A 27,990-nucleotide genomic window follows, 5' to 3' on the forward strand; every position below is an offset into this window, starting at 1 on the left:
GGAGTGCATGATACAATTTTAATGGATGGTGCTAAAATTAACCATATTTTGCTGTCAGGTCATGTCGTATTAGTTACATATCTTGAAACTCTTCTGAAGCTTAACCCATAGCGAACAGACCAAATTGCTGAATTCTGAAATGTTGGTCTTGTTCTGCTCAACTGTAGCAATGCAAAATGTGTGACAAGTGTGTGTTTTGTTTAGTCAGCTTAAGCTTTTGTCCTTCAGACAGCTTCTAGAAGTGATAGAGAGAGTTACGTGATCCACTTTAAGCAGCCACCAGCTGCCGCCCATGTCATACATCGAGAAATGATCCCTCAGCAGCTGCCAAAATAAAGAGACAGATCTACCATGAATACTCTTATGTTCTATATATGTGACCCTGGACAACAAAACCAGTCATAAAATGCAATTCTTGAAATTGAAATTTACAAAATATCTTCATGGAACATGATCTTTACTTAATATCCTAATGATTTTTGGCAAAAAAGATAAATCGATAATTGCAACAAATATACCCCAATGACTTACCCCTTTGGTTTTGTGGTGCAGGGTCACATATTTGTGCATGTGTAGTTTTCCAACATCTATTGTTGCTTTCTCAAATATGTGTGTCTGTGTATGCACACATTTCTCCCCTAAAGGGACTGTGTGCCAGCAGTAAGAACACTATTTTCGCAGCGACGCAGCACACTGTGTATTGTAGAATTAACATTTTGTCAGATTCCTCATGAAAGGTGGGGGGAAACCTTTCAGAGAATTGATTCAATGTAAATGTGTATGAAATGGGATGGCAAGGTGTCAGCAGCACTGTCTCGTTTTGACTACGCTGGAAAGACTGACAGCCTCTTCAGACATCTCGCTGCTTTCAGAGTGACAGGATGTTCAGTATACATCAAACATGCTGACAGAGAGCTACGGCTCTGCCAAAATGAGAACCATTCCATTTGCGGCTGTGTTCTGTACAGAATTACAGGGGGTATAGAAATCACATTTTGTTTCTTTCCAGCCTATAATGAAGACGTGCACAGTTTTTGTTTTATCCAGCTGTATTTACTCAGTGCAACTTATAACATCCAAATGAAAGATATAATATCAACATGTCAGGAAAAAAATAATAATAATAAAACGAATCACTGAGTTGGAAAAAGGATCAGCCCCTCCTAAAGCTAATTGTCTTCTCAATGGCACACAAAGGTATTTGACTTTCAGCTGTGGTCATTTTGATTAGCTCAGCATGAAAAGAGCTTTCCCGGGCCATTTCAGTCCTTGGTAGTTCAACTGAAGCAAACAATCAACTATAGGTGGCAAGACACGGTCAAACGATTTCTGGGATAAATTTGTAGACAGGCAGTCAGGAGATGGATACAAAAAATAAAAAAATAAAAAAATTCAAAGGCTTTCAAAAATCTAAAGTCAGGAGAAAACTGGTCAGAGAGGCTATCAAGAGACCTACAGCAACTCTGAAGCAGCTGCAGGCAATTATGACAAAGAGTGGTCATTGTGTGGATGTGACAATATCACAATGTCTCCACAAATGTGGCTTGCAAGAAAAAGGCCACTCGTTAAAAATCCACATGGAGTCATGACTGAGCTTTGCCAAAATGCACCTTGAAGATTCAGAGGCAGATGAGACTAAAATTTAATTTATTTGGCCAAAACAACAAATGATATATCTGGCAGAAATCCAATATAGCTCACCATCTATATAACAGCATTCCTCCAGTAAATCACAGAGGTGGTAATATCTTGTTATGAAGGTATTTCTCTGCAGCAAGGACTGAAGCACTTCTCAGGATAGAAGGAAAATGGATGGGGCAAAATAGTCAAATTCTTGAGGAAAATCTGCTGCCCTCTGCCAGAAAGTTATCAGTGGGAAGGTTTACCTTCCAACAAGACAATATCCCAAAGCACACAGCAAAGCTGACCACACAGTGGTTAAAGGAGAAAGAGGTGAATGTCCTTGCATGGCCTAGTCAGAGCCCAGACTTAAACTCCATTTAGAAAAACTGTGGAATGACTTGAAGACTGCAGTCCAAAAACACTTACCATCAAATTTAACTGAACTTAATCAGTTATACAAAGAGTGGGCAAATATTGCAAAGTCCAGATGTGCAAAGTTATTAGAGAAAAATCCCAACAGACTAAATGATGTAATTAAAGCAAAAGGTGGTTCAACAAAATAAGGGGTGATCCTTTTTCCAACTCAGTAGCCGCGTTTCCACTGGCGAGCTTAAACCGGGCGTGCTAGTGCGTGCCAGGGCCAGTCGCATTTCCACTATCACTTCCGGGGCTTGATCGTGCCTCGCCGGGGCTTCCTCGAGGCCAACGGCCAGGGTTTTTTGGCCCGACAAAAACCTTGGGCCAAAGCGGGCCAGCAGGGGCTAGAGGAGGGGTTATGATATATACAAGCTGATATATATTGTATTATGATATATACAAGCTGAAGATGGCGCCGCACATGGCTGCTTCAGTGCTTGGCTCTCCAGTGTTTGTACTGTTTTTGTTCGTTTTTCCTGTTTTTTGTTTAACAAACACGATCAGTTTCACCAGGGATGAACTGCTGAACATTCGGCAGAACACACCACATGATATTTTTCCGGATTTCTATTATACAGACGTTTTACTGAACATTGTTATCGGAGGAGCAGCGGCGCTGATCAAGCGCTTCAGGACGCGCAGACGGGGAAAGCGAGCGGGAGCGCTCGTCAGACTCAGGAAGCGCGGATTTCGAACGCCGTTGCCTAGCATCCATCTCGCAAATCTCCGCTCTCTACCCAACAAAACGGACGAACTCCTTCTGCTCTCTCGGACAAATAAGGATTTCTCTCACTCTGCTGCTCTGTGTTTCACGGAAACCTGGCTGAATGACGCCATACCGGACAGCGCACTCCATCTGCCGGGCTTTCAGCTGTTTAGAGCGGATCGCGACGCAGAATCAACGGGGAAATCGCGCAGCGGCGGGACATGCTTTTACATCAATGAACGGTGGTGTACAGATGTAACTGTGTTAAAGAAGATGTGCTGTCCTGATCTAGAAACACAGTTTATCAACTGCAAGCCGTTCTATTCGCCGCGGGAGTTTCACTCGCTCATTCTGGTTAGTGTTTACATTCCACCTCAAGCGCATGTGAGCTCAGCTTTACAGAAACTCGCTGATCAGATCACAGACACAGAACAACAACACCCGGACTCTGTTTTAATCATTCTTGGGGACTTTAATAAAGCCAATCTCTCCCGTGAACTGCCAAAATACAGACAGCATGTTACCTGTCCCACCAGAGACAGTAATATACTGGATCACTGTTACACCACAATAAAGGATGCATATCACTCTGTTCCACAAGCAGCTTTGGGACGTTCTGATCACTGTCTGGTTCATCTTATACCGACCTACAAGCAGAAACTTAAATCTGCTAAACCTGTAGTAAAGACTGTGAAGAGATGGACCAGCGAAACAGAGCAGGATTTACAATCTTGTTTTGACATCACAGACTGGAGCGTTTTTGAAGCTGCTACCACCGATCTGGACGAACTCACAGAGACTGTAACATCCTATATTAGTTTCTGTGAGGATATATGCATTCCTACCAGGACTTATTTAACATTCAACAATGATAAGCCATGGTTTACAGTAAAACTCAGACACCTTCGTCAGGCCAAAGAGGATGCCTACAGAAATGGGGACAGGGTCTTGTACAATCAGGCCAGGAACACACTGAACAAAGAGATTAGAGCGGCTAAAAAGACCTATGCTAAAAAGTTGGAAGACCAGTTTACTTCCAACGACTCTACTTCAGTTTGGAGAGGACTGAGAGCCATCACAAACTACAAGACACCATCCCCTTGCACTGAGGCTAATCAACGACTTGCAAACGACCTGAATGAGTTTTATTGTAGATTTGAAACCCCCAACACCCACTCTGACCATCTCCCTACACAACCATTAACACCTCCTGCAATCCCCCTCTCCATACCTCCTGCTCTTCAAATCTGTGAAGATGATGTGCGCCAGGTCTTCAAGAAAAACAAAAGAAGAAAAGCACCAGGCCCAGATGGCGTTACACCAGCCTGTCTGAAAATCTGTGCTGACCAGCTGGCCCCCATCTTTTCACAGATCTTCAACAGATCTCTGGAGTTGTGTGAAGTGCCTTCCTGCTTCAAACGCTCCACCATAATCCCCATTCCAAAGAAACCCAAGATAACAGGACTTAACGACTACAGACCTGTGGCTCTAACGTCTGTCGTCATGAAGTCGTTTGAAAAACTGGTTCTGGCTTATCTGAAGGACATCACTGGACCCTTACTGGACCCCCTGCAGTTTGCGTACCGAGCTAACAGGTCCGTGGATGATGCAATCAACATGGCATTGCACTTCATCCTGCAACATCTGGACAAAACAGGGACTTATGTGAGGATCCTGTTTGTGGACTTTAGTTCGGCTTTCAACACCATCATCCCAACAACCCTCCAGACCAAACTGACCCAGCTCTCTGTTCCTAGCTCTATCTGTCAGTGGATCACCAGCTTTCTGACAGATAGGCAACAGTTAGTGAGACTGGGGAAATTCATGTCAAACAGCTGCTCCACCAACACTGGTGCCCCTCAGGGATGTGTTCTTTCCCCTCTGCTCTTCTCCCTGTACACCAACGACTGCACCTCTAAAGACCCCTCTGTCAAGCTCCTGAAAGTTTGCAGACGACACTACAGTCATCGGCCTCATCCAGGACGGTGACGAGTCTGCTTACAGACAGGAGGTTGAGCAGCTGGCTGTCTGGTGCAGTCTTAACAACCTGGAGCTGAACACGCTCAAAACAGTGGAGATGACTGTGGACTTTAGGAGAAACCCCCCTGCACTTTCCCCACTCACCATCATGAACAGCACTGTGGCTGCAGTGGAGTCATTCAGATTCCTGGGAACCACCATCTCTCAGGACCTGAAGTGGGACAATCACATTGGCTCCATTGTGAAAAAAGCCCAACAAAGGTTGTACTTCCTTCGCCAGCTGAGGAAGTTTAACCTGCCACAGGAGCTGCTGAAACAGTTCTACTCAGCCGTCATTGAGTCAGTCCTGTGTACTTCAATTACTGTCTGGTTTGGTTCAGCTACAAAATCAGATATCAGAAGACTACAGAGAACTGTTCGGACTGCTGAAAGGATTATTGGTGCTCCCCTGCCCACCCTCCAAGAACTGTACACATCCAGAGTGAGGAAAAGGACTCAGAAAATCACTCTGGATCCCTCACATCCAAGTCACCCCATCTTTGAACTTTTGCCATCTGGCCGGCGCCTCAGAGCCGCAAATACAAGAACAGCAAGGCACAAGAATAGTTTCTTCCCCCAGGCAATCTACCTCATGAACAGTTAAATGTTTCCCACTTAAACTTATGCTTATGCAAAAATGTGCAATATCCTTATATTTATTTGTTACCCCTCCATCCTAGAACATTCCTGCATCTCACTCAATCCTATTCCATTATCATTTATAGCACAATTGTTTATACACTTATTTATTTGCCAATTTGTAATTCTCCTGTAAATTTTTTTTTTTTTTGTCTGTGTGTTGTTGTCTCTGTTTACTGGAAGCTTATGTCACTAAAACAAATTCCTTGTATGCGCAAGCATACTTGGCAATAAAGCTCTTTCTGATTCTCTTTCTGATTCTGATTCTGATGAACAAAGGTGGAGTTTCTCCACGTACCATAGTAAACATTGTAAATGCAACCACTTTTACTTTTATTTATCACTTTTATTTAGTAACACATTTATCTGTCGTCTTGTCTCGAGAGTTTAGCTCCACGTAGCATAGCCTTTGATCAAAATATTATAATGATTTTTGTTCGGGAGCTTTTATAAAAATACAGATATTATCATTCATTCTAAATGTGACATATAGGCCACTTTGGCTACAAATAAATAGAAACAGACTCAACTAAATAAGCAGGCAATTTTCATAAGTGTTAAAAAAAAAATTATTAAATTGAAATAAATGTATTTCTAGCATAGACTATCATCAAAATATTATAATGATTTTTGTTCTGCGCTGCGGATCATTTCTATAACACCAGCATTAAACACTTTTTTAAATAAGTCGAGCTCAAAACTCACTTTCAGTCAGCAGGTTTGCAATAACTTGATCCGATGTGAATTACAATCACCATACAAGGCAAAAATATTTATAAACGATGCAAAAGACTATGCACGCTGGGCATTAACATTACCATAGTAAACATGGTAAATATGACCGTTTGAGGCAGCTTCTTTTTCTTTATCACAATTGTGTAATTATTTAGTAACTTATATTATCTGTCATAAGTCTCGTCTCGAGAGTTTAGCTCTCAAAAGCTTATCATAAAAATATAATAATGTTTTATGTTCGGGAGCTTTTATAAAAATAGAGATATTATCATTCATTCTAAATGTGGCGTATAGGCCACCTTGGCTACAAATAAATAGAAACAGACTCAACTAAATAAGCAGGCAATTTTCATAAGTGTTAAAAAAAAAATTATTAAATTGAAATAAATGTATTTCTGTGTGATTAATTCTGAGTCCTGATAAATTAATCTATTACGATCAATGTATCACTTATTCTACTATAGTAAAACATCGATGCCTTTGAATTTGAATATTTACCAAAGCATGCAAACAAACGGCAGCTTTTATCATGTTCGTGTGTGATCGCGCATGTTCCAGTGACTTATTTCTTAGTTTTCTGATAACTTCTCTTTGTTGGTGAAATGAAGGCGTTTCGTGAGTGACGTTGTTCCAGAGAGGCGTGTAAAGGGCGTGTTTTAGTGATGCGCAACAGAGCTTTTGGCTCGACTGTGGAAACCCTGTGCTATTCTGGCCTCTTGCTACTGGCCCGAGGCTATTAGCCCCGCCCGGCCCGTTTTAAGCCCTGGCTCGCACTGGCCCGACAGTGGAAATGCGGCTAGTGATTGTTGTTGATTGATTTTTTGTTTTGTTTTTTCAGACATATTGGTGTTATATTTTTCACTTGGATGTTTTAAGTTGCACTGAGTAAATACAACTGGATAAAACAAAAACCGTGTACACCTTCATTTTAGGCAGCAAAGAAACAAAATGTGAGGCGGGTGATTATTTTCTATACCCACTGTTTATGCAAACAAAAAAAGCTTATTGTATGTAATAGTCTGTGCAAGTCTCTGGCATTTTACAATATACAATGTCTAGTCAATGAACATTTATAACTAAGATTTAATAGATTGTTAAAATTATATCACAGTTCAAAAGTTTGGGGTCAGTAAGAATCACTTATGCTCACCAAGACTCCATTTATAAAATAAAAAATACAGTAAAAACTTGGTAATATTTGTAAATATTCTTACAATTTAATTTTCTATTGTCATATATTTTAAAATGTAATTTATTCTTGTGATGCAAAACTGAAATCTTTTGGTCAATAAAAACTTAATTGCATAAAACAAAATTATCCTATTTAGCAGTTCTGTCAAATTATTTTAAAATGATCACATTTGTCAAATTAAGTTACTGTTAAATTGATCATAATTCAATTAGAAATAACTTTCTGGTGTCATGATAATGTATTACGAAGAAGATTCAAGAGCTGAAATCTCTGCCGCAGTGGTTGCGTGTATGTTGCTATGTGGTTGTTAAGGCGTCCTAGCATGTTACTAGAGGGTTTTGGGTAGTTGCTAGGCTGTTGCTAGTGCGTGCAGGGTCAAAACATCCCACCCTGCTGTATAAAAACATTACTTATTACTATAGAATTATAGAATTACCTGAATCTCTGTGATGTGACAAGCTTTTAAATTGACAAGGAGTACAATATCAACCCAGGTAGAGGGAAAAAAAAAAAAAACACACACACCTTAAGATTGCCTTCAGAAATTCATAAGAGCTCCCAGTCTGTTTCAACCCTGTGAAAGCAACATAGATAGATTACCACACACTTGATTTATCTTGAGAATAGATTATTTTGTGAATACATGAATGAGACATGTGCTCATGTAACTTATCAGGTAAATCCATGCATCAGTCATGGATTCTGTAGACTGCTGCAGCTGCCAGAGCTGCTAGATGATCTAAATGCAAATGATCTGAAATGCCTCTGAATGCATTGACTAAATGCATTTCATACTCCTGCAGGACATGTGGACATAAAAGGCGTTCACATCAGAGACCAAAACACATCCTGAGAGTTGCTCAACTCTCCCCACCCAAAGCCCTCTAATATACAGCAGCCCTTTAATTGTAATGATGTTTTCCATCTAAAAGACTAAAATGTTCCCCAAACAGACCCCATTTATCCTTCAGCAGCCCAGGATTGATGTGGTATTAGCAGGGTCTGTGACCCTGTCCCGGCCAAGAACCAAAAACCTATTTGTTTTATTACCTTTTAAGGAATTTTGAATACAGTCTATTAAGGCTGTCTTACAAATCTCCCACGGCTCGACCCCATCTGCAGCCTGATCAATTTTTATACTGCTGATCCGTCCCCTTCCTTCTCATTTTGTCATCTCAAAATTCATATTACCGTATATAGGATTTTTTAGGAAACCTTGCCATAAAAATACGTTACTACATCTGCTGATGTGCACGGGAGGTCACGGCGTGAAGACGAAGACGACTTTGGTGAAGATAAAATTTGTTTCAGCGGTAAGCAGAACTGTTTAAATGTTATTTATTTTCATGCTCCAAAGAAAATATATTGTGAAGTGCAACATTGATTTAGAACAGAACAATGTCTCCGTATGCGTGTAGAAGAGGTGGAGGCAGGGGCCGATTTATGAATCCTTTGCTCAGCTCCTTTAATTGAATTTTCCAAATCTCTCGCCACACAGAAATAATCAATACCCTCGGTTCAGGCGACAAAACTGCCTCAGAATTATTGCACTCTCTCTTTTTCCATTTTGCGCTCATCAGCAACATGTAGCGTGAGACTCGGGAATTGCTAATGCCTGAATAAGTCAGCTAATTTACAGCTGGTCTGATTGTTTAGGAGGGAAGGCCTCTATAGAATGCCATACACATCTTGGTTGTGAGTTGCCCTTTCACCCAAGGTTTTGTTTTGGAAAGCTATTAGATGAATACCCGGGATGGAAAAGACTTCTGTTAGGGACATGGATTCAGCGGTTTGCCTGTCAAAGTTCAAATATCTTTGTGGATTTTCTCAGCTGTCTTGGCAGTAAGACTCTGCCTGGTGCTCAGCTTGCTTTTACATGAGTAGTGTCATATCCACGCCATCATATCCACACCACTCGTCATCCGCACCAGCTCCTGTATGACCCTCCACCTCGAGTGACACTGTGTATATGAGATCTGTAATAGCAATTATGTGTCTCTATGAAATTCAGGGTATTAGTGATCTGTGCCAGGACCTAATAGTGTTCAAGGATACTTACTTACTTTTTTTCGTAAGTAAATATACTTACATATATTCATTAAGTGTGGTTGTGATTTGTCTTTAAGTATCTTTATTTATTTAATAATGCTGCTGCGAAAAGTTCTGGCCTAGTTGTGAATGCAGAAAAATATTCAATTATCTTATGGATACACATTAGGGAGCTTGAGGTAATTTCAAGCTTTGACATTAAGCCCTTCTAAAATATAATGAGAAAAACCTCACTGGAACGAAACGCATCATTTGTGAAGGACATACTCTGATGCTTAGTTTGATAACTGAAGTCTGTTTACTGAAATGGTCCATATTTAGCTGTGTTTCTGTGAAAATGTTTGTTTTTATGGACAATCACAATCTTTTCCTGGAGAAAAGATTTCCTGAAGTAATTTTAATTTGGTCACACCAACCTAATTCCCAATTCCAACCCAGAAAAAGGCAGAAAGTGCCTTTCATAACACAAATGACAGAAAAATTGTTTCTAAATTAAAATGCTATAATAATATATCTATTTTAATATTTTTTTTTACTAATTTATTGTTGAAGAGAAATGTAAAAAGAACAGTATTTTTAAGATATCTTACTACCCCAAACTTTTGACAATGATATGTAGCAACATAATATACAGTAACGTATAATATAATAAAATATAATTTAATAGATAAAGCATCAATCAGTCATAATTTTACACAATGGCATAATTGTACTTAATTTGTATTATTTTACACAATGGCATAATTTTTCACATAATATGCTTATTGTCAATGTATATTATAATGTCTTAAAACATCAAAGGATTGATTCGCTTTCTAGGGACGTAGATGTCAAAACACTCTTGTACTGTTGTTGTTGTTCATTATATTGATAATTTTCATGCTCCACCATGTGATCAAGATTGTGACATTCCTTTGGTGTCGAGCTACAAGCAACATATACGCAAGGTCCTCGAGTGTGACTAATTAAAACAATTTCAGACGACCTTATCTTAAAAACATGCTGAACTTCATCACAATCCAACCATTGAGTTGCAACAAATCACCATTGTGTGACTGAATCACAAGTGCAGCTTTGCTGGGGGCTGAATGTGTGCTTGAAATAATCTAATTAATTCTGTCCCATGAAGAGGAGTTCTGGCTTGTTTGTGTTAGGAAAATGAAATATTTTTCTTAGAAAAAGAGAACCTTTTATATGTACAGACATTGAGACAAATGTCTATGAACATGCCGCATTGACAAACCAAATCTCATAAATGGCTATTCAAGGGTCCCATGTGACCAAGATCCAGAACTTGTGCTAGTGCTTGAAATCAATCATGACTCACATATAAGTGGAACACAAAATGTTTTCTTTCTCTTGCTCTTCTAAGCAAAGCAATGGGGTCACAATCATCATACTTTAATTGGAATCAATTCAATGTGGCTTATAACTTATCCTTGTGTCAGAGTCTAACAAAGACTGTTGTTGTGATAGGGAAACTTTCAACATTTGAAACATAACTAATTGTGTAGTGGTTGCTACATGATCTGGATTATCTTTCATTGTATATCCACTTAAGATAAGTTTTATTGTTCATGCTTTTAAATAGTAAATAAACTTTTAACATTCATTTGATTTCCAAATTCACCCACCTTGGAAATGGCCCTTGTTTGTGTCTTCTTTATGTGCACAAGATGCAATTTTAGCAGCTGGAAAGCAAAGAATTCCGTTTTATGTTTCACACACAGCAAGAATTGATAGCCAATACTCTTAAAGGGATACTCCACCCCAAAATGATTTTGTCATTAATCACTTACCCCCATGTTGTTCCAAACCCATAAAAGCTTAATTCGTCTTCGGAACACAATTGAAGATATTTTGGATGAAAACCGGGAGGTTAGGGAACGACATGGGGGTAAGTGATTAATGACAAAATTTTCATTTTAGGGGGGAGTATCCCTTTAATAGCAAATAAATTGTTTAACCAATGTCTATAAATTGACCTTGCGAAAGTGAACCACTTTATTTCCATGCATTATGAAGTTTATGAATTACAGCTGAAAAGAAAAAGGACTCACACAGATTCTCATGTCTCTTGAGTTCAGTTTGTAGATCAGCAGGACTCATCAGCAGAAGACTCCTCAGCTCACCACTGCCCTCTACTGGCTGCAAACAAACACATTTTGCATTTCATATGGCATTTCTGTTTAAAAAAACACATAAATACATAAAAACAACATTGTGTGCAACCTCAATAAGATGCCTTAAATATAGCTTGCATCGATAAGCTTATCCTAGTTTATTTCTGTACCACATATTCAGGATTGAGGCACCAAATATAATAATTTAGATTAAGCATATGTCAACCACTAAATATCTTACTATACTGGATCCACTTACCACTAATGCTTCCAGCTGTTGCCTGTATTTCATAAGGTCCTTGAATGATTTTTTCACTTTAGAACCTAGGAACAGAATTCTGAAGGGGAAAATGTATTAAAAAACAAAATAAAACAAACGAAAGACCAAATCTGAAACCACTTCCGTTTGTTTTAATAAAGGTTTCACTTGTTAACATTAGTTAACTACATTTAACATTGTTTAATGACATTTAATTTCAACATTTAATAAAACATTATTCAAATTAAAAGTTTGTTATCGGTTAATATTATTTAATAGGCCTGATCTAACATGAATTACCAATGAACACTTGTATTTTTTTCCGTTAACAAAGATTAATAAATACTGTAACAAATGTATTGCTCAGTGTTAGTTAATGCATTAATTGACATTAACTAATGGGACCTTACTACAAAGTGTTACCAATAATTAATACAATATTTCTTAATTTAAATATTTTTTCTTAAATCACAAATCAGGCAAGTGCCATGACAAAATATATTACACATATTACATTACATTCTTGTGGAAAATTAGCTTGATAAGGATTCTGAATTCATATTCAATATCCTTACTAAGTCTGTGAGAAGACCAGCTGACTAAGAATAAGATATTAATTTATTTTTAATACAAGTTTAAAAATATTGGAAGACATATTAAAAGGTTGCCAAAATCTTACACAAGGACTGTCGTCCAATCACAATCAAGATCTCTTCTACATTTTGCACGAGAAGTTATCTTGGGTTTGACTCCCCAAATGAATACTTTCTTAAATGAATCATAAGCCCGCTCTCTTTATTGATGTTTTTATATATATTTAACTATCTTCCTCTTAAATGACTGCAGTATAATATTCAAAACTAATGCTCGTCTTGATGGATCACACGGAGCTCTGTGTCAGTATGCGTTGGAAAGGAAATTGGTCTTTTCTTAAACTCTCCTTATCCAACTATTTTTAGTGCTATGTAAATCAACGAGGCTTTTGGCTGGTGATAAAACTTCCTCAATGTCCTGTCATTAAATTCTGATCAGTCATAATGGCTATCAGCCAAGTGGGACAAAGGAAATATCCAGTAATGAGGAGAAATTTCTGTCTGTTCCACTGCTCCAGTTATACCAATGTTAGTAGCTTCATTGAAACACTTTAATGACACTCAATCAAGTTAAAAGTTTCATATAGTAACTCAACAATAGCATTAAAAGTATGGGCCAACAGCTAAACAATATAAAAAATGAATTATGTCTTTTTATTTGTATATATATATACTCTTGTACTTTAACAATCTCAAATATTATTACTAAAATTACAGGAATCATCAACATGTTTAAAAGGACATTTCTGCATCCTTACCTCTCAGCATCTGTCATGGGCTCTTTTGTTTGAGGGGTATTCATATTCTTCCCACCTGCTCTGGAATTACCTGCTGATGAAGCACTAGATGTCAGCAATTTATCAAATCAGCACGAGCAAAGATATTATTAATGGCTACACAGACAGCTAATCTAAAAGTGCAATATCAATAGATTACAAGAGACCCCTACTGTACAGGATTTAGGCAACAACATGACATGAGCAGGGGACTGTTTTATGGTGATTACCGAAAGCGAAAAGAATACACACACATCGTAGTCTGCTCACGATGAAAATAAAAATATGAAAACTCCTGGGGGGGGGGCAAAATATGAGTTTTAAAGGACTAAGAGGACACAGTAGCTGGTCTGTGGATTTTATACCTGCAGGTTTTGTCGTGGGACTCATCAACTGGGTTCCAGTCATAGGGGAATAGTCCCTGTTTGGCGCTTGCCTCTTAGCTGGGATCTAAAATAGATTAATTTGAAGCATTAGTATAGATTTCTTTGTTTTGTTGTGCTTTTAATAAATAAGTAAAACCTCATTCTTTTACTTTCATAACATATGATTAATGACATGGTTCTAATGTCACATTAAAATTAGCTGAAATAATAAACATTAAAAGCCATTTCTGATCTGAAGAGAGAAGAGAAGCCTGGCGAAGTGTTCATGGTTTACTTAAACTCACATTTTCTTTGTCTTGCAACTGAAGGGCTCTTTTCACACTGTATGGAAATTTAGAGTTTATTAGGGCAGTCAAATTGTAACATCATTATCAGCAGTTTATTAGATTTTTGTAATTAAGGCTTAAACAGTTTTGGGTTTGTTTATTTATGTGGGTGATATAAATCCCAGAATATACCTCTTTAAGCTAAACAGTACTTTACGCATGTATTTACATTCTCACGTTATTACATTGCAACGTTACATTATGTGTTTTATTCCAATTATACCTCTACACATTCAAGTTTAATAGTTTTATTAGAATATAGTAATTGCTAGATGATATTAAGTGTGTCAATTCTTGTACTAGGCTAGCTACATTAAGTTTATCCGTGAATTATTATAATAGAATTGTGAAACCTCGGTGCGTCATATTTTGTCATCCCACTCATTAAAAAACACTATAGTATTAAATATCCCACGTGGAAGACTTTGGACAGTTAAAATAATGATAGTTACATGGTATTCAATGACATATTGTTCAGTATTGCGTATTTTGCAGAGAAACTTACTTACTCTAATACCATCTTTTCCGTAAGTAAAACATGAACACAAACATATATCGTTGAAATTATAGTACGTTGAAACAGTGTTAATAATTCTGAGAAAAAAGTGAGGCACGTGAATCGATAAACTTACGGCATTCTAAATATTTATCTCTCTCTTGTTGTGTTGAGTTGACAGGCGTTTTTATTTGCAGTTTGGCGCGGTGCGGCAGTAATTTAGTCCCCCGGAAACACTTATCTGTGATTCTACATGCTTGTATCTGACAGAATATAACTCTATTTTACCTAAGAATTTCCACACAGCATGAGTTGAAATATTATTAGAGTATCAATAGTGCTGGTTGCCAAGATTATATCACACACATATCTAACTGATAAATATTGTGTGAGGAGCCTTGAGAGTAGTTGTTTCCCGCTATCGAATTTTAACTGCGCACCGGGTTTGTTTACACATGGCAGCCATGGTAATGCGACTCGTTATTGAACAACACCGCCAACAATAAACGAGTCCAGACTCACCTCTCTAGCTGACTGCTGTGATCACAACATGCTTTGATATTTTGCTTGCACATTATATATATTGTCATAATGCAGCGCTCAGAGGAAGAGAGGTTTTATATGACGTGCAGGGCTGCTTATCTGTCTGTGTTCAGATCCAGTCTGGTTAATATGACTTCAAAAGATCAGCTGTGTTCCGGTGAGCATAATTCAACTCAACATCTTTATACCTGCATTTCATGATCATAATATAGAAGGCTAAATATTATTGATAACACTTAATTCATAAATAAGCAGCATTCATAGTTCAGGAACAACGTGTATATAATGTAAATTCAAATAATACAGCAATGAACATGAACACGTTACATTAGTGAAAGTGATATATTGTTTTATATTTCAATATACCCTCATATATGAATATTTTCTAATGATTTAGATAGCCAGAGCTAAATAATATCAGTAGTTAGTGTATGTGATTGTCCATCTTTGCTGTTTTATCTTTCAGTTCTCCAGCATGCAGGTAGAAATCCATCACAGAAAGCTTTAGACAAATATTGGCCACCTGGAACCAAGAAGCTGAATTTTGATGACTTTTGTGAGATACTTAAGAAGGAAAAAACAGCAGAACCAGACCAGCTTATGAGAATTTTCAAGAAATTCGATGCAAATTGTGATGGATATATCTCACACGATGAGCTCAGCAGAATCCTTACTTCCGTATGTGTTCCATTTGTTCCATTGTCTCTTTACAACCACGATTGCCTGCTGTTATAATCATTTCAGGTTTGTATTTTGATTTGTTTGTTTTAGTCTGGTGAAAAAATGTCACCTAAGGAAGTGGATGAAATCTTTTCCTTAGCAGATGTCAACAAAGATGGGAAGTTAGACTATGCAGAGGTACAACCTCCAAGCATTTAACAGCAATACACGTTTTGGTTGAAAAATGTAAACAGACAGATAATAATATAATAATAATAATAATTATATTTAATAATATAATATGTAATAGGTGAGCTGAATTAGCCAGGCTTCTGTTTAGTTCTGCAGGCTTCTCGAGTCTACAGTCGAACAGTGTCAGAACGCAGCACTGGAGAAGCTTGAGGCTGATGCCAAACTGAAGAGGCAGAACTTTGGCAACCAGTTGGACAACTCTCCACAGAGCCTAGGGTCCCAACCTGAGCCTCCAGCTTCAGAGATACAGCCCAGAACAGAGCTGGAAACCACACAGAGGAAAGGTATGATACAGGGTCTGTACTAGTGTTGCCAACTTAAGAAAATAAAAAAACGCGACAATTGTGGTTTATAAGGGACATACATGCGTAGTATGTATATATATGTATATGAAAATTCATATTTACAATTAAAGTCGACTTATAGATTTAATATGGACTACACTTTTTTTATTAGTCATTTTGTGTCTTAAGAATAAGGTCCGAGGTTAAGAATACACTGGAAGTTACTTAAATGTAAAATGTTTTTCTCTATTTAACAACATTACAAGTGAAACACAACTTCCCTTATTGGTCACAGCTCAGGTGTATTGCATGTTTTCTTGTGCGGCTAGATGTTGGACTCATGAAAAATAATGACGTTGTTTGCATTCGCTAAAACTGATATGAACTGCGTGAGGCAGTGACTGTGATTGGATGATGGCAGGTGACGGTGATCAATCTCAGTCTTAAGTGTTGTGCTGCTGTTGCATCAGTCAGTGGTTAGATCAGCATAACAGTCAATAAATGGGACATGGGAGGTCACGTAAGGGACACATCAATTAAGCCCATAAACGGGACAGTTGGCAGCCCTAGGCTGCACAGAAGCACAAAACATAATGTTAGTAACTAATGCAACAGAATGCTTTTGCCTTCACTCTCTTTAGGGGGAAGTCGTGGCCTAATGGTTAGAGATTCAAACTCGTAATCCTAAGGTTGCGAGTTTGAGTCTCGGGACGGCAGGAATTGTAGGTGGGGGGAGTGAATATACAGCGCTCTCTTGACCCTCAATACCACAACTTAGGTGCCCTTGAGCAAGGCACCGAACCCCCAACTGCTCCCCGGGCGCCGCAGCATAAATGGCTGCCCACTGCTCTGGGTGTGTGTTCATGGTGTGTGTGTGTTCACTGCTGTGTGTGTGCACTCTGGATGGGTTAAATGCAGAGCACGAATTCTTATTATGGGTCACCATACTTGGCTATTTGATGACCCACATATTAAACAACTAAAAATGAGTCCCTTTAATTTGGAGTGAGTTAATTTAGAGTCAAGGTTGGGTTTTGTCTTAAAGGAGTAGTTCACCCAAAATTGAAAATTTGCTGAAAATTTACTCCAGCCCCTCAGGGTATAGATGAGTTTGTTCCTTCATCAGAACAAATTTGGAGAAATGTTGCATTACATCACTTTCTCACAAATGGATCCTCTGCAGTGAATGGGTGCCATCAGAATAAGAGTCCAAACAGGTGGTAAAAGCATCACAATAATCCACATGACTCAGTTTATGAAGTGAAAGTGAAGTGAAAAGCTGCATGTTTGTAATAAACAAATCCATCAAGAAGTCATTTTTAATCCATAATAAATTGAGCAAGTGATGTAATGCTAAATTTCTACAAATCATTTAGATAAAGAAACAAACTTATCTATGTCTTGGATGGCCTGAGACTGTGTAAACTATTGCTTTAAAATGTGACAGTATTGGTTGGGTAGGGTTCCGCCAGTTCTGCTTTACAGACCGGATTGCAAATGATGCACACAAAAGCAAACAGACACACAATGACATTTCCATTCCTCACACTGCTTTCTTATATATAGTAACTAATGTTTAAGCTATTGATCTCCACTCGTGTGATGAAAAATCATTTAGATTTGAGCAATAATGTGAACTCAATAGTGGGTTTGAATAGGGAGGAGCTTTTAAAGCTTTTGATTAAGGAAACTGTTTGTCATTATTATGAGTAAGCACAGGACTAATGGAGATTTGCTTTTGCTTTGTTCAACTTTAAAGATTGTTTTAAAATGTGCAGGTTTTCTTTATCTACATTGTTCATTTTCATTTTTGGATCGCTGAGTGATGCAGCTGTTGTAATGAAGATCCACATTAAAATAGTTTTAGCTTATAGTTTCTATTTTTGTCTATGACAGACAGTCGCTCATCATCCAGACCACCATCAGCTCGCAGTCGTCGCTCATCTTTATCCACGACCATCACCATGGGCGCTGGCAGCACTAAGAGTGGCAGACTGGCAGAGCCCATATCTCTACAGGTACCAACTGCATTGTGGGAGCACCGGGTTCTTTTGGCAGTGTTGTGCCTGAACGCGTTCATTGAACGATAGTTCATGAACTCGTTCATATTTTGGGCGAACGTGAACTGAACGTGCTGTATTAATGCCTGATGAACGTTACTGTGAGCTCGTTCATTCTGGTGTCTGTGAACGGCACGCTCTCTCAGGTTAACTTCGTTCAATAGGGTGCCAGATTTCTATAGAGCCTTCCAGGCGAAAATCCGGCTAAAACACACCGTAAACGGGTCTTAATATGTAGCGGAAAAACACCCAATCTGGCAACACCAGCCACCAGTGTCTTTTTTTTATTTTTATTTTTTTTATTATTATTAAATACCAGCCACCAGTGTCGCACCGCCGTCCGCTGCATGTGTGACGCATCATCAAAAACAAAAAAAAACAGCAAACGACAGCAGCATGTAGCAAGAAGGCGTATATGATCATTTAAAAGAATTTTATGATGTTTATGGCAAGGTCGGTGAGAATGGGAGACAAAGCATTAAAGCAACAATGGGGAAATGCTGTCCCCTCAATGCTAATCTAAACCCTGGTTGGATAAGGATTCAAAATTGGATATGAAGATGAAATCTGACGCATAGCTTTATTGTTAAAACTGATAAAATAATTGCTGTCTGTGATTCTATATGGGCTGTGGCAATAATTTTGAAAAATAATAGCTCACAGCAACGTATGGAAAAAAAGAACTATGAACTAGTTCATTTTTGGAACTGTGAACTTTAGTTCAAAATTTTGTAGTTTGAATTATGAACTGAACTAGTTCATTTTAAAATTTGTGAATTGAACTTTGAACTAGTTCATGTAGAAAGTGAACTTTCCCAACACTGTCTTTTGGAAACTATCTCTCTTGTTTAGCTCTTAAGAATAGAGATTAAGGTTTGGATAAGATTACACGATAAAAATATCATTAAAACATGTTTAATATTAAACAACTATAAATGAGTCAAAGTTTCCATTATAGGCTAATTTCAGTCTGTTGTTTCTGGCCCATTTCTAAAAAGTCATCCTAAAATAATAAAAAATAAATAAATATATATATATATATATATATATATATATATATATATACACACACACACACACATACTTGCATACATAAATACCGTAAAGGCTGAGTAATAATGGAATGAGCAATTCAGGAATAAATTGTTACAATTAACAACTCCAAGCTTCCTGTCTTGGAACTTCTATTTTGCCAACATCCTAAACTTTATCTAAACTGAAGTGCCTTAAGGGCAGTATTTGCTGTGTTTTTGTAATATCAAAGCCTTTTGGTAGCAAATTTTCACCTGGTCGATATGAGTGCAGCTCTGCTACTGATCTCCTTCCCTTTGTTTGCACTCTTTTTGACTTTCACCTCAGCTGGTTTGCTTAGCCACAGAAAAATAATGACCAAACTCGTCAAAGCAAAGAGATTGGAAAAAATCTAGATGCTCCTGGGTGAAGAAAGTTCTATCGCCTCAGTTCCAGCATGTTGTATTACCTGAGCCAGGAGCTTGATAATTGGGTGTAGGGATTGGAAAGGGTCAGGTCGTGTGTTTTTATGGTGGCTCGCGGTCGGTGTGCGAGACTTTAAATTACGAAGGTTTCTGGGAGGTGACAGGGCAGTGTATTAGTCCAGCCGAGTGACCCATCTCCTTGGGACACTACATCAGGGCCTTTTAAAGTAGACACTTGCCTCAGGCGCTTTTCTTCATTTTGATTCGGGGTGGACAAACCACCCAAGTGTTATGATTTGATCCTTAACACATTTCACAACCCAGCATAAATTCTGGGAGGAAATTGCTTTTGTTGAAGAAGTGGCATTTCAGGAACATGTTTTTAGCACTCGGAAAAGAAGCATTAACCAATTCCAAACATTAAAAGTTCTCTGTGGCACCTGAGGACAAGGTTTATTTCCCAAAACTACTCAGAAAGGAGGCTGTTTGACTCAGATTTTTTGATTACTTGCTGATTTAGAGTATATTTTCTATAACATTTTAGCTGGACCTAAACAACAGCAGTTAAAAGAGCAAAAAGGCTTTGTTTAGACAAGAATTTATGGGTTTCCTCAGGCCTTTTTACGTTTAATTGCATTATTAGTGCGTATAATATGAATTTCAATTGTCTGTATTGAAATTTAGGCTTATTGATTTATTATTTACATACTAAAACAAATATTTGACGGTTTTGTTCAATCCGTGTATCATTCGTTCTTTCGTTTTTCTAATTGAAACCAAAAATGGAAAAATAAAAAAACGACTTGTTTTTTAAAAATCTGTTTCCAAAACGAAAATGAAAAATGTCTCTGGGAGTGATTCGTTCAGTCGCATATGGTTCTAGTTCACCTTTTTCAGTCAATGCAGTGGGAGCCGGAAAGAGAATTGATTAGTTCTTTTCTTATTTGATTAATGCCAATGTACCAAAGATAAAAGTACAGATAGGTAATGTCAATATTGCATACAAAGAAGTGGCATTATATGCAAAGCACCATTTACAGACGTATGTAAACATAAAAATAAATAATACTAATCGAAAACTTTAACAAAATAAATTAAAAAGATTAAATAGCATTGAAAAGATTAAACATTTTTGACAGCCTTAAGATTTTTGGAAGATTAAATACTTTGGATATACTGTTGAACCTCTTTAAAAAAAAAAAAAAAAAAAAAAAAAATATATATATATATATATAATGGATTTTGATGAGTGAATTTACTGCGGTGAATATGACATTTTGCAAGAAGTCATAATTGGTTAATAATGAAATATACATTAATTTTGTCTTTTTGAATATTAAAGAAGCCAAACAGTACATCTTTAAAAAGCAGAGAGAAACCCTGTAGCACACTGCGATAGATAACATTAGACAATTCATTCCAAAATAGCTGTGTGTGAGGACAATCCCAAACGATATGTATATCAGTTTCATTAGGGTCTCCACAAAAACAACAGCTTGTATCTATGTCTGATTTAAACCTTTTCAAAAACACTTTAGCTGGGTAAAATCTGTGTAACAATTTGAATGAGATTTCTCTAACCTTGTTAGCTATTATATTCCAAAGACAGAGTCCATACTTTTTTCCCATCAATATGATCAACCACATTCCTCCAATAAGACACCACATATGTCGTTACACGCTCCTTTTGAAAAAGCGATCTAATCTTATAGTTACGTGATGAAGGATACTGGACAAAGTCGTGGCCTAGTTGTTAGAGAATTTGACTCCTAACCCTATTGTTGTGGGTTCGAGTCTTGGTCTGGCTATACCACGACTGAGGTGCCCTTGAGCAAGGCACTGAACCCCAACTACTCGCCGGGTGCCGCAGCATAAATGATGAACACTGCTCCGGGTGTGTGTTCACAGTGTGTGTGTGTGTTCACTGCTGTGTGTGTGCACTTTGGATGGGTTAAATGCAGAGCACAAATTCTGAGTATTGGTCACCATATTGGCTGAATGTCACATCACTTTTTCACTTTCATGTAACAAAAAGCATAGTTTTCCTACTGGGATTTCAAATGGGTGTAAAGATAAAGATAAAGTGCTGGATGATCTAATGAGTCCCTTGAAAGAGTAACAACTCCTTTAGGAACAGTGTCCATGATGATGGAGAAATCTTTGGGAGTTACTGGAAAATTACATTTACATAAGAATTTTTTGTGACTTAAAATAAGACCTTCCAAGTTAAAGAACTAGGAAACAACCAAAACAAATTTCCAAATGAAGTACCGCTGAGGGGTGCTTAAAAATGAATGACCATGCAAGTAATGCCTGTTTATGAAATTTGGTTAAATTGTAAGGGATTCTAGCAATATTATAAATACAGATCAATAGGAAAGGGAGACCACCTAATTTGGAAAAGAAGTCATTGGGGATAAAAATCCATATTGAATTCGGATTACACAAACACTGTCTAATCCAATTAATTTTGAGAGTGTTGTTCAAAGAAGAGAAATCAAGGAAATTAAACCCACCATAATCATATGTGTTCATTAATAAGTACTCTTTATTACCTTTGTTACAACATTCAGTGTATAGAAAATAACCATTATGACAGAAATTTGTACATTTATAAACTGTAAGAAGTAAAAAGCTCAGAAATGCAGTAACTGTAAGAGTAAATAATAATTATAAAAATGATGATGATAATAATAATAATTAGGCACCTGTTTGTAAGGAAGCATGTAAATTCATCCATCCAATGCTGTCACGTCACGTGACAAAAGAACGAATGATAGGATAAAGCCTTTTATACAGTCTTTATTATTATTATTATTATTATTATAATTATTAAACAATGCAAACATTAAAACATTAAGGCAATACACTTAAAATCATGAAGACAAATAATAATAATAATATACACAGAGATTTGTTGCAAGGGTAACTCCAGTCTATGGTCAAAGCTTATGGGTCTGTCACGTGAGGAGCGACTCGAAAACCCGAAAGACTCAAGAGATTAACTAATCAATTCTCTCACACCGGCACCCACTGCATTGACTGAAACAGGTGAACTAGACTATTCCTGTACAGAAACTATAGAATTTTGCGCATGCGCGACTGAACGAGTCACTCCCAGAGACGACTCGTTCTTCCCGAGTCACATTAAAGATTCGTTTAAAATGATCGAATCGTTCAAGAATGACCGTCACTAACTAGCATCAGACAAAAACACCAACGTGAAACACACACGCTTGATATCCGTTTTTTTAATTCTTGATATTAGCATAAATTTGAAAATCGGAAAACGAAGCTTTATCTGTTTTTTCATTTTGGTTTTGGAAACAGATAAAAAAAAAAACAAGTCGTTTTTTATTTTTCCATTTTTGGTTTCAATTAGAAAAACGAAAGAACGAATAATACACGGATTTTGTTCCATCCAGGTCTTTGATTGCCTTTGTTTTTAGCAAAGATGTTGCAATAGCGCCACTCTGTGGTAGCATCATTCCTGCTGTAATAATGATACTACAGTTGTGTGCTGTTTTCAATATTTTTTATGCAGCATGGTTTGTGATGTTTCTACTGTGTCGTACCTTTAACATTTATTTCCCCAGGATTGGCATCACACTCTTTTGAGAGGTTGTTTTTATCTGGAGGAAGATGGAACGATTGTTTCTCTTCAGTATCGTCTGATTATACCAGAGACAACCAGCGTCTACTTGACCATACGTCCCCTCAACCTTAGCCCGATTCCTGGTAAATTTATTGTGGTAATTATATTGTGGTGTTATAGACCAATGGTGTTAAAGACCAAAGTTACTGAAGTTACAGATTTTGACTTATTCAAAGTATCCAATTAAGCAGATTGGTGAATTCTGTAGTAGTATTTATGTCTATATGTGTATGCCACAGATAAGCCTTCTCCGTGGATGTGTGTGGACACAGCTCTCTATGTGGTGACGGGGAATGTGACCAAAGAAGATTCCAATTTGGTTTGCTTTACTGAGTTAAGGGATAAGGAGGTTGGTAAATACATCACTTTCCTATCTAAATATAGTATATATATATATATATATATATATATATATATATATATATATATATATATATATATATATATATATATATATATATATATATATATATATATATATATATATATATTATTGAATTATAATGTCTTTTTGTATATAAAATATGTTGATATATTCTCTTCAGCAATGATATGAGTCATAATCTGACACAAGTGCCTTTTCCGTTTTGATATTGAAATATACTAATTTTATCTTTTTTATATTTTAATTATTCTATCAAACAAATAATTTGTGTAAGTGTTAATAAACTGTTCCATCTTAAGCTAAATTAATACATTTTAATGGGTGTGTAGATATAATTATGCCTACATAAAGGTACCAGGGTTTATTTTAATGCTGATGCTAAAGTGATAAAAAGAGAGAAGACTTGTTATTCCTGAATGTGTGGTGACGTCATTATGACAACATTTACTTGGGTCCACAACTGATAACTATAACTTTTTAATAATACATTGTCAGCAAACATCGAAAAAGTAAATGTAGAGAGAATAAAGACAAAGGGCTTTCTCTCTCTCTCTCTCTCTCTCTCTGACATGTTTATATTAACATATAGTAAATGATTCTATCCACTATTCACCGTTGAAGCCTTTTTTTTTTTTTTTTTTTTTATACATGAATTCAATATGAGGGACACAAATGTCATTTTATAGATGGAAGATGGATATAAATAACATAAATAAACACACACACACATATATATATATATATATATATATATATATGTATGTGTGTGTGTGTGTGTGTGTGTGTGTGTGTGTGTGTGTGTGTGTGAAATATAAGTATATATTACTATATGCAATGTATATATACTGAAAATATCAAAATACTAAACAGAACTGCATTTTACAACAGTCAGTGAGATGTTTGTCCTGTGTGATTGATGAACAGAGGTTTCTGTGGAGAGGAGAGCTCAATGCTGGCTCATATCTGCTCTTGCCCTTTACCACCGGCTGCAGATTGATGAAGAGGACAAGGAAGACTGCCACTAAAACTGCTCAACTAGTCAGCCGCACCCAGTCGGGAGAGCTGGAGCTAACCAAAGAGTTCAAGTAAGACAATTCTAATCTTAAAAGCTAACATATTTATACCGAGTTAAGGTAGAGGACTGAATAAATGTTTGATTGTGTATGTATAAGAACGTAATAATGAATTTGTGCAAAGATGCTGTAATGTTTTGTTCCACAGGGCGGCATTGTCTGACATCTTTGAAATGATTGATTTGGATGGCAGTGGTCTGCTGAGCCTAGAGGAGTACAACTTCTTTGAACAGAGAACCAGTGGAGAGAAATGTGATGAGGATGCCTGGGCCATCTGCAAAGGTCCCTTATTCAAAAACACACTGTAAATTGAACAGACACAAAACACCTTCCTCCCTTTCGGGGTGCTAATTCCAAAAATAGTCCCTGTTTTGCTAATAAAGTATGATGTGCATTTTCTAGCATTTTTGCTTTTGACAGCCATTTGTAAGGTAAAGAAGTCTTGCATTATCCCTTGATCACCAGAAAAACTGCCATAAAGACATGATAGCTATCTATCCTCTTGCCGGGTTTCAACTATTTGTTCAGTTCTCAAACGCTTTTCCCATGTATGACATTATTTTAAGCTTAATCCTGACTTCAAGGTTAGAATTATTGCTAGTTACAGAAGAAAATACAAACATGACCCAGATGTTTTCTGCTACATCTGTGTAGCTACCTCCAAACAGCTACAGGAAAAAAGCTGATTTATTTATAACCTTGTGCCATTATATAAACCATAACCATTATATAAAGTTGTTTGACATTAAATGGTTTATTTGAACATATTTTTTCCACTTCTGCAAAATGTAAGTTAAATGACACATTTGGAAAAATTATTCTCGTCTTTAATTCTGAAACTTGTGACATTTGTCTAATTTTTGTTTTGATGAATGCGTTCATACGGATAGTTTCCTTCTTCATTCCTATTTTGTGAAAACAAAACAAAAACAAAAAAAAAGATATACATAATGGAAAGTTTAAACTCATAGTTTTTACAAATTAGGTAATAATAGGCTTCTTTTTTTCTTTTTTAAGCAAAGTAGCAGAATGTTTTCCGAATTGCAGGATTGGAAAATTGATTTCTTTGGATGTTGTGATAAAAAATTCAGTAATGTTATATTTATATAAAAATAAAAATATTGCTTCCAGATCTTAAAACGAGTAAGGTGCAATCTAGTCTAAAATATGCATTTCTATAACAGTATTTGGTCTCCTGTAGAGAACTTTGACACATGGAAAAATGAGTTAACTAGACAAGGCTTCCTGGAGCTCAACCTGATGGAAGCCAATGATCGGGAAGGTGACCCCAGAGATTTGTGGCTCACCCTGGAGGCCATGGGCTACAACCGCAGTTTAGAGATGGTGGAGGTACAAACTTCTTTGAGATTTACTCATTAGAATATCTTGTAATTCCAGTTTATATAAACTGAAGATTTTTTTGCAGGGTTTAGGGATAATGTCCTTTATTTTTTGTATTACTAACTTGTAGCCAGTGTGATCAGAACATGCTGAGCTAATGTGTGTGTACGTTTTCCTTTTTTCTCCCAGGCCTGTCCGTTTGTCATTGCAGTCTACTGTGAAGATGTAAAGGCAACTCTTCAGGCAGTTAATTTGGATTCTGGTATCAAGATGTTGAATTCTGCTGTACAGAGGTCTATCACGTCAAAAGCAGAGGCCAGATCTCTCAAGGGTCACGAAAATGTCTTGGTTTATACATACAAAGGAGAGAGCAGGATTTCATCAGTCATTGCCAATAAGGTAGGTTGGTTATTGTTTTATGTCACTTAGCTGGTGTTTTTTTTATCCAAAGAAGTCTGAAAATCAATACATGACATTCATCTCTAAGCAAAAAAAGCCAGCTCTTTTAAAAAGTTCTTGTGTAGGCCTCACTTTTGTTGTTCTAAAACTTAACATTCACTCGGAATAGAACAAAGTAACTGGAATGCTTTATAGAAAGGAACTCTACTCATGAGTAGAATTTCAATGCCCTGAATTGCCATCATTTAGGCAAAGTCAGCTGAAAGACCATTTCAGCTGATAGAAGACAATTAGATCTTGTAAGAGAGCTTAGGATTTTGCCATAGTTAGTGGAACTAATTATCTGAAATACACACTAATGTTTGGGGTTGGGAAGATTTTTGTTAAATGTTTGTAAAGAAGTCTCTCATGCTCACTTAAGCTGCATTTATTCGATCAAAAATACAGTAAAAACAGTAATGTTGTGATATATTGTTACAATTTTTACAATAACTAATCTAAAATTTTATGTATATTTTATGATATATTATGTATTTTTATGTTGTTTATTCCTGTGATGGCAAAGCTGATTTTTTTTTAGCAGCCATTACTCCAATCTTCAGTGTCACATGATCCTTCAAAAAGCATTCTAATATAATATTATTAATATCAATGTTGAAAATGGGTGCGCTGCTTAATATTTATGTGAAAACCATGATACATTTTTTACAGTATTCTTTGCTGAATAGAACATTCAAAAGAACAGCACGTATTTGAAATATTTTGATAAATTTGATGTTTACTTGCTAAATAAAAGTACTTTTTATTTCAAACATTTTTTTACTCATCCAAAAAATGTTTATGTTAGTGTTCACATTTCCTTGTGGCATTGTTGTTAATGAATGATTATAAAACGAAATGTAATGTTTTCTTTTTACTGATTTTCCCTGTTGTTTTCTTGGTAACCATCTCTTTCGATGCTGTAGTCCAATCAGAAGGTGACGGTGCACATCAACAATGAACAAAGCAAGAACTGTGTGAGCAGCAGGGGCATGAGTGTGTTTGCTGTGGAGGTTCCTGCTAGGACTAAAATGGTGAGATACACTATTTTCATTCACAAATAGAGGTTCGTTTCTTTTGTAGATGCTGGATGAGGTGCATTCCACGCTCTGTTTCCCATTAGAACTAATAAAAGAACCCAACTAGAGTGAAGCTAGTTCTACATGACAGACACTCATATTTACACTTACAGTGAATATCTTTAACAGTTGTGCTATGTTTTGGTCTCTGTTCAGGTATGTCAGCACGTCATGGCTTTAAATGAACAACAGGAGTGGACTTACAACTGTGTTGAGACCATCATACCAAGTTTGTAACTGTCTCAGTAATGTTTTTACTATGAATTTATGAATTTAATAACAGATTTATTATGAGACAACAGATAATGTCATAAATAACATAAATTTGTTTGCTACAATGACAATTGTAAACATGTTTTATAATAGCTTTCAAAAGTTATCATGTTTGTTTGTCTGTTTGTTTGTTTTTACTGTTTCTGTATTATTATAACACTATTAATGTTAT

At 36.7% G+C, this 27,990-nt stretch overlaps 2 protein-coding genes across 5 annotated transcripts; one reads left to right on the forward strand and one right to left on the reverse strand.

Annotated features, from left to right (window-relative positions):
* On the reverse strand, positions 1-14,981 carry LOC132151836 (centromere protein R-like). 4 transcript variants are annotated; one of them, XM_059560248.1, is made up of 9 exons: positions 14,862-14,981; positions 13,802-13,838; positions 13,497-13,581; positions 13,114-13,183; positions 11,763-11,841; positions 11,441-11,528; positions 11,015-11,071; positions 7,857-7,905; positions 1-324 (listed from the first exon to the last, which is right to left on the reverse strand). In XM_059560248.1, exons 1-9 carry the CDS (start codon positions 14,927-14,929, stop codon positions 318-320), a joined length of 540 nt encoding a protein of 179 aa, XP_059416231.1. In that variant the 5' UTR covers positions 14,930-14,981; the 3' UTR covers positions 1-317. The 4 variants fall into 4 exon arrangements, with proteins under 4 accessions (XP_059416231.1, XP_059416230.1, XP_059416233.1 ...); XM_059560247.1 differs by having other exon boundaries at positions 13,114-13,186; positions 14,862-14,979; XM_059560250.1 differs by lacking the exon at positions 14,862-14,981 and adding an exon at positions 14,476-14,583 and having other exon boundaries at positions 13,114-13,186.
* Positions 14,766-27,807, forward strand: LOC132151835 (EF-hand calcium-binding domain-containing protein 7-like). The gene is made up of 13 exons (XM_059560246.1): positions 14,766-15,039; positions 15,349-15,560; positions 15,654-15,740; positions 15,883-16,078; positions 17,975-18,096; positions 23,171-23,312; positions 23,469-23,578; positions 24,539-24,699; positions 24,836-24,969; positions 25,889-26,037; positions 26,218-26,427; positions 27,393-27,500; positions 27,702-27,807. The coding sequence occupies exons 1-13, from the start codon at positions 14,931-14,933 to the stop codon at positions 27,780-27,782; spliced, it is 1,821 nt and encodes a 606-aa protein (XP_059416229.1). The 5' UTR covers positions 14,766-14,930; the 3' UTR covers positions 27,783-27,807.
* Positions 27,808-27,990: the final 183 nt, after the last annotated feature.

The sequence above is a fragment of the Carassius carassius genome, chromosome 10 (assembly GCF_963082965.1).
Source record: "Carassius carassius chromosome 10, fCarCar2.1, whole genome shotgun sequence".
Classification (NCBI taxonomy): Eukaryota; Metazoa; Chordata; class Actinopteri; order Cypriniformes; family Cyprinidae; genus Carassius; species Carassius carassius.

What these genes read in the sequence shown, in the direction of transcription:
- LOC132151836 (XM_059560247.1), bottom strand. Translation starts at nt 14,929, where the DNA reads ATGACAATATATATAATGTGCAAGCAAAATATCAAAGCATGTTGTGAT. An exon ending in AGTTGCAAGACAAAGAAAAT is followed by an intron (nt 13,582 to 13,801) that starts GTGAGTTTAAGT and finishes AATCTATTTTAG; the next exon opens with ATCCCAGCTAAGAGGCAAGC. An exon ending in CAAGAGACATGAGAATCTGT is followed by an intron (nt 11,072 to 11,440) that starts GTGAGTCCTTTT and finishes TTTGCTTTCCAG; the next exon opens with CTGCTAAAATTGCATCTTGT.
- LOC132151835 (XM_059560246.1), top strand. Translation starts at nt 14,931, where the DNA reads ATGCAGCGCTCAGAGGAAGAGAGGTTTTATATGACGTGCAGGGCTGCT. An exon ending in CTGAGTTAAGGGATAAGGAG is followed by an intron (nt 23,579 to 24,538) that starts GTTGGTAAATAC and finishes ATTGATGAACAG; the next exon opens with AGGTTTCTGTGGAGAGGAGA. An exon ending in CATCAGTCATTGCCAATAAG is followed by an intron (nt 26,428 to 27,392) that starts GTAGGTTGGTTA and finishes TCGATGCTGTAG; the next exon opens with TCCAATCAGAAGGTGACGGT.